This window comes from Sander vitreus, chromosome 18 (genome assembly GCF_031162955.1).
Source record: "Sander vitreus isolate 19-12246 chromosome 18, sanVit1, whole genome shotgun sequence".
NCBI classification, from domain to species: domain Eukaryota; kingdom Metazoa; phylum Chordata; class Actinopteri; order Perciformes; family Percidae; genus Sander; species Sander vitreus.
Genome location: NC_135872.1, coordinates 28,768,526 through 28,781,647, shown reverse-complemented (window position 1 = coordinate 28,781,647; position 13,122 = coordinate 28,768,526). Strand labels below are relative to the sequence as shown.

The 13,122-nt window shown below is 41.8% G+C and overlaps 1 protein-coding gene across 3 annotated transcripts in view; it reads right to left on the bottom strand.

The window, feature by feature from the left end:
• Nucleotides 1-3,708: 3,708 nt before the first annotated feature.
• The window catches only part of nt5dc1 (5'-nucleotidase domain containing 1), a 106,639-nt gene continuing 97,225 nt past the window's right edge, over nt 3,709-13,122 (bottom strand). For 2 of the 3 annotated variants that reach the window (XM_078274291.1, XM_078274289.1), the window contains exons 11-12: nt 12,025-12,190; nt 3,709-7,564 (exon numbers count right to left, since the gene is read on the bottom strand). In XM_078274291.1, coding sequence (XP_078130417.1) covers nt 7,452-7,564; nt 12,025-12,190 — 279 coding nt within the window. In that variant the 3' untranslated portion in view covers nt 3,709-7,451. Of the gene's footprint in view, nt 7,565-9,715; nt 9,830-12,024; nt 12,191-13,122 lie in introns of all 3 variants that reach the window. The other variant, XM_078274290.1, reaches the window with a different exon arrangement.

Genomic DNA, 13,122 nt, shown 5'->3' with positions numbered 1-13,122 from the left:
TGGGTCAACCGATAACCTTAGAGGAACTTAAATCAGCATTAAAAACGGGAAGACGCCAGGGCTGGATGGAATTCCATCAGAACTTCTTCTACAGTATTTTGACATATTAGGACCTACCATTTTACAAGCTTTAACTTCAGCCATAGAGAAGGGTACTTTCCACCAACAAACCAACACTGCGCTAATTTCTGTTATACCCAAAAAGGGCAAAGATCCTACGGAATGCTCAAATGGCCTGGCCCTCCCCAACCTTAAAGTGTATCACAGAGCCTTTCAGCTACGCGCCCTCAGAGTGTGGATGGACCCCTCATCTACAGTCCCATGGAGAGAAATAGAGCAAAACCTCACTGGAAGTCTAAGACTGCAAGACCTTGCCTTTGCAGGTGTGTGTCCAAAAAGGTGTATGCTAGCCTATGGCCCTATTATCACCAACACACTGACCAACTTTAAACAGGTGGAGGAGCAACTACGCTACACCAATAAGTGGAATTTGAATACCCCAATTTGGCACAATACACACTTAATGTCTGGTAACAAACCCTTTGCTTGTAAGCAGTGGAGTGACAGAGGTATTTATACTTCAGACCAGCTATTCAATGAGAAAGGTATGTTGAATTTTGAAGTCCTGAGCGCTAGTTTTGCGGTCCCCAGGACATCTTTCTACCTTTATCTTCGCCTAAGGTCAGCCCTAAAATGTTATGGAGTGCCATGGGGAAACAGTCTTGAGGCACACCCAGTCATTACATGGTTTGTTGATTTTCCTGTGAGAGGATTAGTGTCCAGGATTTATGCTAAACTGATACAAGTGTCCATAGGAGAACTCCCAATAGTGGGGAAATGGGAGCAAGAGCTGAGCCCGGAGGGAATGCAATTAATTGGGAGACAGTTTGGGACAACATTTCCCACTGTTCCAAGAACCCAAATCACCAGTATATTCACTTCAACATATGTCATAGGACATATTGGACACCTCAGATGAGATACGTCTCTAAAGTCAATCCCACTCCCTATTGTATGTTCTGTCAACCTGAACAAACTGGAACTTTCCTACACATGGTCGGGGAGTGTGAACAGGTGCATGAGTTCTGGAATAAAACAACATCAATAATATCTGATGTGATAGGATGTCGAGTTCCTACTGACCTGATTGTTTTGTTACATAATCACAACTCTAAATTACACCTGCTTGGGAGACAGAGGAAAGTTTGGCTAGCTGGCTCAACCCCAACCAAGAAAATGAGAAAATGATAGCTCAGCGCTGGCCCCAACTCGCTTTGTATAAAACAGTGGTTGGCGTATCTTCTAGACATAGTTATGCTTTTGTTCTTGTCCAGTTTGTGTTTCTTTGTTCTGTGCACCATCTGATATTACCTGTTACACATTGTGGAATTTGTCTTGTATGTCTGAAGGTGCTAATAAAAAATGTATCGCAAAAAGAAATACGGAAGAACACCTGTGAAAGATCATTACAGAAAATACCTTCATATTAATAACACAGTATATTAGCCCATATTTCTACAGACTTTTCTAACAGTGTATGTTTAACCAAACACATTTCGGAATGTGAAATAAATTAGATCCTGAAAATGGAACCTGACACGTCTCACGGTCCGTCAGTCCACTGTTAACGTGCACTAACCTCTTACTGCTGTAGGGCCCACTGTCGACTCCTATATTAAAACACTTACTGGAAACGACGAGGGGGATGAGCGTGACGAACGCAACACATGGCAGCTGATTGGACGAACGCGTCATGTGGGTCTTGCTGCTCCTGAATTTCAAAACAGACTCTAACGGCGTCTCGTTCTGAATACGATCTCGTAGTTTACGAAAACAGTTCACCGAAAAGTGTTTCTGAAAACATTTTAAGCGAGAAATAGGCCGTACAGTTGCTGAATCTGTCTGGTTTTTTGATCAACAAAGATCAAGGTCAGTTTAAAAGATTTTTGTCAGATTTTGAGAGGCGCCGAGCCGACCGCTCCTCAGGTGGCGTGTGGAGTGCTGCAGGTCACGTCACGTGCAGAAATGTCAGGTGGGAGAGATGAGGAAGAATGTAGAGATGTCAGGTGGGAGAGATGAGGAAGACTGTAGCGATGTCTGGTGGGAGAGATGAGGAAGACTGTAGAGATGTCAGGTGGGAGAGATGAGGAAGACTGTAGAGATGTCAGGTGGGAGAGATGAAGACTGTAGAGATGTCAGGTGGGAGAGATGAGGAAGACTGTAGAGATGTCAGGTGGGAGAGATGAGGAAGACTGTAGAGATGTCAGGTGAGAGAGATGAGGAAGACTGTAGAGATGTCAGGTGAGAGAGATGAGGAAGACTGTAGAGACGTCAGGTGGGAGAGATGAAGACTGTAGAGATGTCAGGTGGGAGAGATGAGGAAGACTGTAGAGATGTCAGGTGGGAGAGATGAGGAAGACTGTAGAGATGTCAGGTGAGAGAGATGAGGAAGACTGTAGAGATGTCAGGTGGGAGAGATGAGGAAGACTGTAGAGATGTCAGGTGGGAGAGATGAGGAAGACTGTAGAGATGTCAGGTGGGAGAGATGAGGAAGACTGTAGAGACGTCAGGTGGGAGAGATGAGGAAGACTGCCCAGAGCTGGAGGATGCTCCAGCGTCGTATATAGTCTGGTGTGTGATGACAGCAGAAATCAAACAATAGATAGAACTGCCACTGTATGCATGTATTGTGCAACATGCATTCAATATGCTAATTTTAGCTATATATCATATGCTGAATATTTCTGGAGTGTTAAAGATTAAAAGAAAAAATAACAAGAACCGTACAGAACCGAAAACCGTGACCCTAAAACCGTGATACGAACCGAACCGTGGGTTTGTGAACCGTACCACCCCTAATCCAACCAGCTGTGTGTTTAATGGTCTGATCATCTCAGCTGACTTGTAGTCGTTATATTGTTGGTTAGTTTACTTTAGAATAAAACATCAGATTTTATTAACTACATGTGTTTTGAGTGCAGAAATCTCAATGTGTAAAGTAACTAGTAACTAAAGCTGGAACAGATGAATGTAGCAGAGTAACTAAAGTAACTAGTAACTAAAGCTGGAACAGATGAATGTAGAAGAGTAACTAAAGTAACTAGTAACTAAAGCTGGAACAGATGAATGTAGTGGAGTAACTAAAGTAACTAGTAACTAAAGCTGGAACAGATGAATGTAGTGGAGTAACTAAAGTAACTAGTAACTAAAGCTGTAACAGATGAATGTAGTGGAGTAACTAAAGTAACTAGTAACTAAAGCTGGAACAGATGAATGTAGTGGAGTAAAAAGTACAATACTTCTCTCTGAAATGTAGCGGAGTAGAAGTAGAAAGTGGCATGAAGAGAAAAGACTCAAGGAAAGTACAGGTAGCTCAACATACAGTATGTTAAGTACAGTACTTGAGTAACTGTACTTAGTTACATTCCACCACTGCTTTAGAGCTGTTTAGTATGTTTCAGATCTGCTTTGGACACATGGAAAGATTAAATAAAATACATTGTTGCTTCTTTTCCCATGTAAACAAATTATTATCATGAATGGGAGTAAACTAGCTCATGTCTCCGACTATAAACCTTTAAACTCTTTAAACCTGTGGAACCTAACTGTATTTTCAGTGTGTGTGTGTGTGTGTGTGTGTGTGTGTGTGTGTGTGACAGGGTCTTTGTTTGCTTACGTTTGCAAAGAAAACTCAGACAGAACCTTAAGTAAGAAAATTGTAGAACATTTTATTTCATTGACAATACTTTAACACTTGAACACAGAACTTTCCCTGTGTTTTCAAGACCACAAATGATTCCAACATAAGGCAAATGTGCATGTCAAATTTTCCAGGTCAGATGAGAAAAGAAAAGTACCATCACCACAACTGTATGCATAAAACACGCAGCAAAAGTAATAATTCACTTTGGATGACCAATCTCACTTACATGCTGACAGCTATTTGCTGCTTATTGTCAAAATATTCTCTCTTCATTTGTCAGATGACGGCCATCTAAAAGTACATTTGGGAAATCTTCTTGTTTGATGACTTACTCACCAGTATCATGTCCGTGTGCTCATTGCTCCAGGATGCTTAGCCTAGCTTAGCACAAAGGCTAAACAAATGCAGCTAGCCAAGAAGCTAGTCTGGCTCCATCAAAAGTACTTTTAAAAAAGTATTTTTCTAGTTGGTGCTTGTTTATGTAAACCAATCTTGATTTCTTTTGCCGTTGTGGTTTATTAACTTATTAAAGTAAGTGCAGTGACCGTACGCTGTAGAGTTGTCCCATTTTCAAAATTCAATCTACAGTTCAGACATGGAATAAACAGACGTGCGTGGTAACATAAACTCACAGTGCATAGGTGCAGCAGGCCTACCTTGCACTCCAATGGGAGGCATTTGTAAGATGTTCTATTGCCTACGTCTTAGCAAACTAGCCTACTGTTGTTCCTTCACTAACGCAAAATTTAGTAAACTAGCTTTGTGCTGAACTGATGACACCAAGTCATCTGAGAAGTACTCTATATGGACGACGTTTCATTTTCCGGGATCGCTCCGGTGCTGCCGGAGGTTCCGCCGGATGTCCCTCATTTTTTGGCCAGATGTCCGTCCCCTTTCTCTGTCTCTGTGTTGGCGTTCTAACCTCTGGTGGATTTGTGAGGACTATGGTTAACTGCTCCTCAGATCTCTGCAGGGTAAATCCAGACAGCTAGCTAGACTATCTGTCCAATCAGAGTTTTCTGTTGCACGACAAAAAAAAAAAACTTTGAACGTACACATGTTCCACCAAAACCTTCCGGAGGCTGTTTTGCAGATGTACAGTCATTGTGTCTGGCAATTGTGATTGGTTTAAAGAAATGTTAATAAACCAGAGCACGTTTTGTGGACTAGCCAGACTTTCCTCTGCAGCGCTGTGGAGGTAGGTCTGGCAATGCGAGACTAATGATTGGTTAACGAGGGTCGGCAATAGGTCAGAAAAGTACTTGCAAGTACTATCAAGAAGAAACATTTAAGAGTTGTTGCACGTTGTATCTTTCCATGTTGGACTGAGGCTAACGCTGGTCCAGTCTTAGTGCTAAGCTAGGCTAAACACTTCCCTGAACAGAGATAAATGTGAAATCAATATTTGGTGACGTGAGAGATACAAGCAAACTTTCACAGATTCTTTTTCCCAAACTGAGTTTCTTAAATATTATGGCACAGCTTGTCTATGCACACCGACAAAATAACCATTCAGAAGTCGGTAAAGCATTTCTCAATCTAGTACTGCATATGAATGAAGCACAAGTAGTCCACGTTTTTACACAATCACCCAAAGAGCACTAAAATAATACAGAGAACACCTAGCATAGTCTTCATCATCCATTATTATTATTATTATTATTATTAGGTTTTTCGCAAAGTTGTGTTTTTTGAGACAGCCAACACAAAGGACACCATAGTGCCACTTCTTTAGCCACAATGACTGGAAGATTAACACTTCTACGAAACTGACACAGGGGAATCAGTGGACCTTCAACCTAATGTTAAGGTTACTAAATACAGTAAAACTATATTAAAAAAAAGAGGACTTCACAACAACAGCATTGTACAGAAATACTGACACAATGACTGCAAAGGGTCTTTAGGGACAAACACACTGTGACCATCTGGGTACTGTGTACAGTACAGGGTTCATACGTTTTGAAAAAACCTGGAAAAGTTATAGAATTAAAAAAATGCAAATTCCAGGCCTGGAAAGGTTTTGGTAACATAAAAAGACCCAGAAAGTTTTGGAAAAGTCACGGAATTTTTCTTTTAACACATCATAATAATATGTGATTAATAAATGTATTTCACGTCGTCCTAACCTCACCGTTCTATTTGGGGTGTGATATTACCAATCCCACTATGAACCACATATATTATCATTCATTTTATTGTTAAACCTCTGAGGGTAAACTTTAACACAGATTTTTATTCTAATTGTATAATGTCGACTGACATTTTCAGGAATACATAGTCATGGAAATGTGCCAAAAAGTCATGGAAAAGTCATGGAAAAGTATTGGTTAAAATGCGTATGAACCCTGACAGTAGATAACGTTGAGGTAATAAGAGACAGTAAAATGTTCACTTTCTTTTGGAAAAGTTTGAAGAATTCAGATTTGAATCAATCTACCATAGAAAATAAGAAGGGTCGCACACATGAAACAATAAAAACACTACATTTGTTATTATTACTGTATGCAGACACACGCACACACACACACACACACACACTTATTTTGTGTACGGTACACTAAACCACGAAACAACGTTCAAATGTAGGCGTTATTACAGAGAGATACTGTGGCTTACATTCACATGGTTTCTCTGAATGGGTGAGGAGTGTCTGCGTCCTGTGCTCCACAGATGGCGGCGGGTTGCGTTATTATGGCTCTGCGACTGCAGTTCTAGGCAAGACCTGCCCTTCAATAGCTTTTGCGCGCTACAATTGACAAGACGTCCATGCTCGCGTGAGGTAACCGAAACCGATTTGTTCAGGTCCTATCCCCTGACCAATCGGCTATCCTAACCTTAACTACTCGAGGTCAGCGCCTTAAGCCCAGTTCAGACCAAAGATTCGCGACGAGACGAGTTGAAACTTGCAACTTCTTGTAACGCGTCTGAGGCGCTCCCTCTCTTCAGTCTCTCTCTAGCTCGCTCCACCGTACGTGCTTGCGGGTGCACATTGAGCCTCCGTTAACAGTAATATGGATCATTTTATTGTAGCTGGCTTTACTAGATGACTTCTCTATTGGCTGTAGAAACAGGAGACGTCTCTTATGTTCTAAAACCAGCCTCTGGAGACTCCACCAGCTGACTTCTCTATTGGCTGTAGAAACAGGAGACGTCTCTTACGTTCTAAAACCAGCCTCTGGAGACTCCACCAGCTGACTTCTCTATTGGCTGTAGAAACGCTGACGTCTCTTATGTTCTAAAACCAGCCTCTGGAGACTCCACCAGCTGACTTCTCTATTGGCTGTAGAAACAGGAGACGTCTCTTACGTTCTAAAACCAGCCTCTGGAGACTCCACCAGCTGACTTCTCTATTGGCTGTAGAAACGCTGACGTCTCTTATGTTCTAAAACCAGCCTCTGGAGACTCCACCAGCTGAGTCGCAGCGACACCATCAACTGGTTTGAGTCGGGCTGAGACGGGCCGGTTCAGACCGCTGAAACTTTTCTCTGTGACGTTCTGAAACGGTTTACTCTCGTTGCGAATCTTTGGTCTGAACTGGACTTAACTTCAACCAATCGGGCTGCTTCGTAGGGCGGGTCTTGCCTAGAACTGCAGTTGGATCCATAAAAACGCTGGCGGGATCAGGTGGGAAACTACAGGCAAAAATGGAGGCACATTCCTCTCCTGAGGCAGAGGGTTAAGGGAGGACTTTATTTTTCTTTCTTTTTTTTTAAAACTTTTTCCTCTCTCTTTTTATTTTAATTTTTTACGACAGACTCTCGCACCTCTTCAACAAAGAATCCGGGGGCCTGGGGTAGTAGCCTGTTGTGCAGGGCTTGTCCGGAGAAAACCTGGGGAACTTGTAATCCAGAGGAAGATCTAGAAAGAAATCAAATCAAACAAGAAAGTCAACTGCAGGCCATCTGGACGTTTAATGCACCACTGCTGCTGAAAAGCAACAGCAGATGTTCAACAGTATTGATGTATTATTCAGTGGAAAAGCACACTTTGTTGTAAACAGCAGGTAGTAATCACTGAGGCCAGAGAAGGTTGGACTCAGTCGTCTTTGATCTTTTGCCTCCAAAGAGACAACTCTTCTCTTCCTGATACCGATTCAGATACCTGGACTTGCGTATTGGCCGATACTGATCCGATACCAGTGTGTACATTTTTTTTATTATGTTTTAACAGCTGTATACTACTATCCCTGTATGGATGTGATATGATTGCTATCATTGTACGGTCTGGCTCAGGTTAAACTCTTTGTGAAACATGAACAAACAAAAAATGAACGCCACAGAGCTTTCTTTTATTATCCATTTTAACAGTCTGATATCTGATACTGATACCAGCATTTTAGGCTTTTCAGATACTGGTATTGGTATCGGAACCTCTCTAGCATTAAATAATCATGAATAAATAAGGCCTGCAAAAAAGTGACGGAACCCCTCCTCCCCTAGAAATAGTTGTTATTTCAACATGTAGATGAAGCTTTCTGGTTCCCTCTGAGATTAAAAGGGAAACCTGTTGTTGAGCTGTGGCAGCTGATGTGGGGATCTTACTAAAGTTTTAAAGAACGTGACAGTCCACCCTCGTGAGCAGTCAGACAGAGTTATTAATAATTGTGTAAGAGTACGTCATTTCTTCTGTCTTTTGGCCTTGTCCAGGATTTAAAGTCCACATTGTCGCTTTCCAGCTGTGTGTCTCGTTCCACCCACTGGTCCCTGTTGCAGTACAGGAAGGCTGGCAGTGTAAAATGGGCCTTACGCTTCAAAAGAAGTGCTTTCTGGGGCGCCCTGGGAGCTCACCTGGTTGAGCGTTCGCCCCGCGTACTAAGGCTCAGTCCCTACTGCAGTGGCCTGGGTTCAAATCCAACCTGGCGTCACCCCCCCGCTCTCTCTCCCACGTTTCCTGTCTTCAGCTGTCCTATCCATTAAAGGCCAAAAAGCCCCAAAAAGAAAATATTTCTGACTTGGCATCTGGCCTTTTTTGTATCTTTCCAAACCTGGCATCTAACATTCACACCCACTCCATGCAGTGATTGGCCAGGTGTGCAGTAAGCATGCACAATTTGAAGTTCTCCTTCAAGCTCTGTTTTATTCTCACACACACACACACACACACACACACACACACACACACACACACACACACACACAACTACTTCAGTCACTGTATGTATGTATGTATAAACAAGTCCAACACCATCAATGCCATCAAGTGTGTGCCGCATTCCCCATATTTCAACGACTAGTAGGGCTGGGCATCGTTTTGATTTGAACAATTCTGATTCCAATTCTGATTCTTCCTTTTGATTTCAGTTCTTATGGATTCTTTGAGGGGTGGAGTTGAAACGTGTCACATGCTTATTTCACAGATAAGAGGAACATTTTATTTTGAGTCGACAGGGATTTATAGTTTTACCGGGCTTTTTCAACATAAAATAAAGCCAGACTTACTGAGCTCCATGGCTGCAACGCAACAAGCGCCTGGAAGTAACCAAAACTAAGTTAGTTACTTGTGTTATATTTGGAACCGACGATCAGATTCTAAACCAAAATTTCCAAACGATTCCAAAGAATTCTTTTTTTTTTCCATTGGAATCTTAATTTTTGAACCGGTCCTCAATGCCCAGTCCTAACGACTAGCGTGTCTTGCTCCTCTCTGTGAAGGCCGGCTATTCGCCCTGCCTTTAGTTGTGGCTGTTTGGAACAACAATAAACCCTTTTGCCTTCAGACTTGGTTGGACAACATGGAGAAAATCAAATATCACAATATTGTTGACCCAATACTACAATATCAATATTGCGGCGATATTGTAGGGTTGACATTTGGTGCTTTCACAAAATATTTTTACAATTAGATTTTTGATAGATAATCATCAGTAACATGGATTTAATGATGAAGTGGGTAAAGGCAAACAATAGAAAAGCTAGAACAGTCTGGTAAGTTCAGAACATTACATCATTTTACTGTAAAGCAGCTTATAAAACCAGGAGAGACAACACTTGTGTCATATTATGATATTACCATCCATCCATCTTCATCCGCTTATCCGGGGTCGGGTCGCGGGGGTAGCAGCTCCAGCAGGGGACCCCAAACTTCCCTTTTGGATATTACGATATCCAAAATCTATGACCATATCTAGTCCGGAAACGAAACGCTGTTGACATAGACTAAAGCACACTGAACCCTTAAAGCTGTCTGACATGAGTTCCAGTCAAACTGTGCTGTGGTTTGTGTGTACTCAATGCCATCTGCACTCTGTACACACATCATGACAACGTCACTGTTAGGCAACCGTTATAAACACCTGCCCTCTGAGGAAAGCAGCAGGCGGACAGATTGCAACAACAGCACACAAAGGTAACAGCAGACTGACACAGTAAGGTGGCTAACTTGAACTCTGGCTCCACATCTGCATCTGCTCAGTCCTCTTTTGATTCCTGGGAATGTTTCTGTGTTGAAATGGTGGGGAGAATGTTTGATGTGGGAATAGGGATTTTTAACCACTAAAAGTGTAATACCAGAGTGTTTTTACAGCATGAGTTTGATTCTCAGGCATGTTCTGTGCACCATATGGTGCATTTCATCCAAACACACTGGCAAACATATTCACTAAGAAATAAAATATGAGTTTTGTTTTTGTCACAATGTTTCTAAGCTGAGGAACATCAGTGTAGTGTAAATGCTCCTTTATTTACTGAACTGCGTTTGAAACCACAGGCATATGTGAGAGCATCTTTGTTTTATAAGTATATTCTATGGTGGCCCTGAAGTGCAAACCACGAGAGCAAATGCCACAACACGATTGGTGGCACTGAAACGGAAACAGTAGGTACATATTGGACACGGATCCTTGTCCTGATTGGTTGTGTGGTACTGGCAGTATATTTTGGGGTATTTCACACAGTTATTTTTTATTTGATGTATTATTTAATTATTAAATAATACATCAAGTATTACATTATTTAATTTTGTATATTTACTAATTTAAATTATTATATAAATTAAATTACTAAAACACATAAAGGTGCATCGGTGACATTCACCCACCTAAAACAAATCCTAAAAAAACGCTGTTGGCTGGTCTTCATTCAGACGTTGGACCAACTGAAAAAGACAACACACCAACAGTTTACACCAACGGATGATCTTGTGCCTTAATGTGCCTGTCATTTTTGCAAATATACAAAAATATATAAAAGATGACCCCAAAATATACTATGTGCCACACAACCAATCAGGACGAGGATCAGTGTCCAATACGTACCTAACCTTTACGTTTCAGTCTCACCAATGCTGGCGTGTTGTAGCAATTCGCTGTCGTGGTTTGCACTTTAGGCCCACCGTACTATTTGGTCAAACTGTAGTAGGAAGCCTGTATGTTATCTGATCTGCTCTGGGTTTTATTTACTGTGCCGTGACAAATGCTTTTCTTCATTTTAAACTCAAGACGAAACTGAAAGATGAAAACTCCGGAAGCCTCTGTCTGACAAGATAAGCTGAGCAGTCAGTGTCTACTTTTATTACATAGTTCACCCTGATTTAGGTTGATTCTACTTTCTCCTATTTTATAATTTGTCATTTTGTAATTATTTAACATGTCCCTTGCCTTGATTTAATCAGTCACATTTGTATTATGTACTTATACATTTACTGTAGACTCTGTTTTTAAGTTGTAAATAGTCTGTATTGACGATAATTCATTAAGGGGATTGCTCCGGTGCTGCCGGAAGATCCGCCGGACGTCCCTAATTTTCGTCCGGATGTCCTTTACCTTCCTCTTCCTCTGTGTTGGCGTTCTAACCTCTGGTGGATTTGTGAGGACTATGGTTAACTGCTCCTCAGATCTCTGCAGGGTAAATCCAGACAGCTAGCTAGACTATCTGTCCAATCTGAGTTTTCTGTTGCACGACTAAAACTACTTTTGAACGTACACATGTTCCACCAAAACAAGTTCCTTCCTGAGACTATTTAGCAGAGGCACCGTGGCTCCGTCCGGAGCTTAGCGCCGCCCACAACGTTTGTGATTGGTTTAAAGAAATGTCAATAAACCAGAGCACGTTTTTCTCCCATCCCAGAATGCTGTGTGGACTAGTCAGACCCTCCTCTGCAGTGCTGTGGAGGAAGGTCTGGACATGCGAGACTAGGTTGTAAATAGGTTGTAAAGCACTTTATATAATTCGTTTAGAGAAGTGCTTTTTAAAGTCTATTATGATTATAAATGTAAATGTAATTGCTTTATCTTGTTATCTCAAGGGGGGGGAGGTTGCACTGGCCAGTTTTGATTATTGGTGGGGGTTGTAAATTACGCCTATGGGACTCCTGTCACATACCTGCTATGTGCTCCACACTGGGGATGGCCATGGTGCTGTATTTGTGAATGCAGTGGCAGCACCAGGTCAGTTTCTGGCTCTCCTCGTCCCCTCCGCTTCCATGTACGTCCACGAAGTAGGAGCCCCACTGCTTGGACACGTCAGAGGGGGACTTCATGCCCTGCTCCTGTTGGGACAGTTCACGCACAAACCAAACTATGTAACTCATTCATTCTCAGACATGTGCAGACCTGATTAAAAGGAGGTGGGGTTAGGAAGTTAGTTAGGAATACAGCAAGACTTCAAACTGGCTTTAAGCAAAGCCACTTTTCTGGGTTGTTTTGATCATTATTTCCATGAAATGCCCTGCTCTGTTACTCATAATCACTCACACAACATCAAGATATATTATCAGGGCTGATGAGCTGCGATCGTCGCAGCAACAGGATGTGGTGTTCAAAGAAGACTGTAGTGAGATACAAACCTCACAAACCAAAATGAGAAATGCTGTGCTTTGCACAATATCAGCTAATGTCATCAGGAACTGTTTCATAATCTTCAGAGATGATAAAAAAAAAAAACATGCATCACGTTGTCATGGAGATTGGTGCCAAATATTTCTAAATATAATATTTGAGAAGGAACCAATATAGGATGGCCCAAATGTATTTCTGAAGATACATGCTGAAGCAGAAACCTCTGACCTAATTCAACACAGAGGAAACACTAAATATCCTGCGTATGTGCCTCCTCTGCACTAGTACATTAAGTGCATGCATGGGAATTAGAGCACTGCGGTGTTATTGCCATGTACCATCAGATTTGAGATTGTGCTAATACATGAAAAGAGGGCCGCAGGAAGAGGAAGTGTGTGATCTCATCAGCATCAAGATTTAATCTGTGTCAGCAAAGTTCTCATCCGGCTCCATCTGCTAACAGAAGGTCCTCATTCAGGGCGCTGATCTGCAAGATCGCTATCAGGAGCTGATGAAAGCGCATTTATTTTTGTTACAGACAAACGTCGGCTTTATCAAAATTCTCCTTCTTCACCTTATTTTATATAACCTTTAGAGATGGCCCTTTTGCTTTGTTAAAACAGTGGAAATTACTTGAACCCTT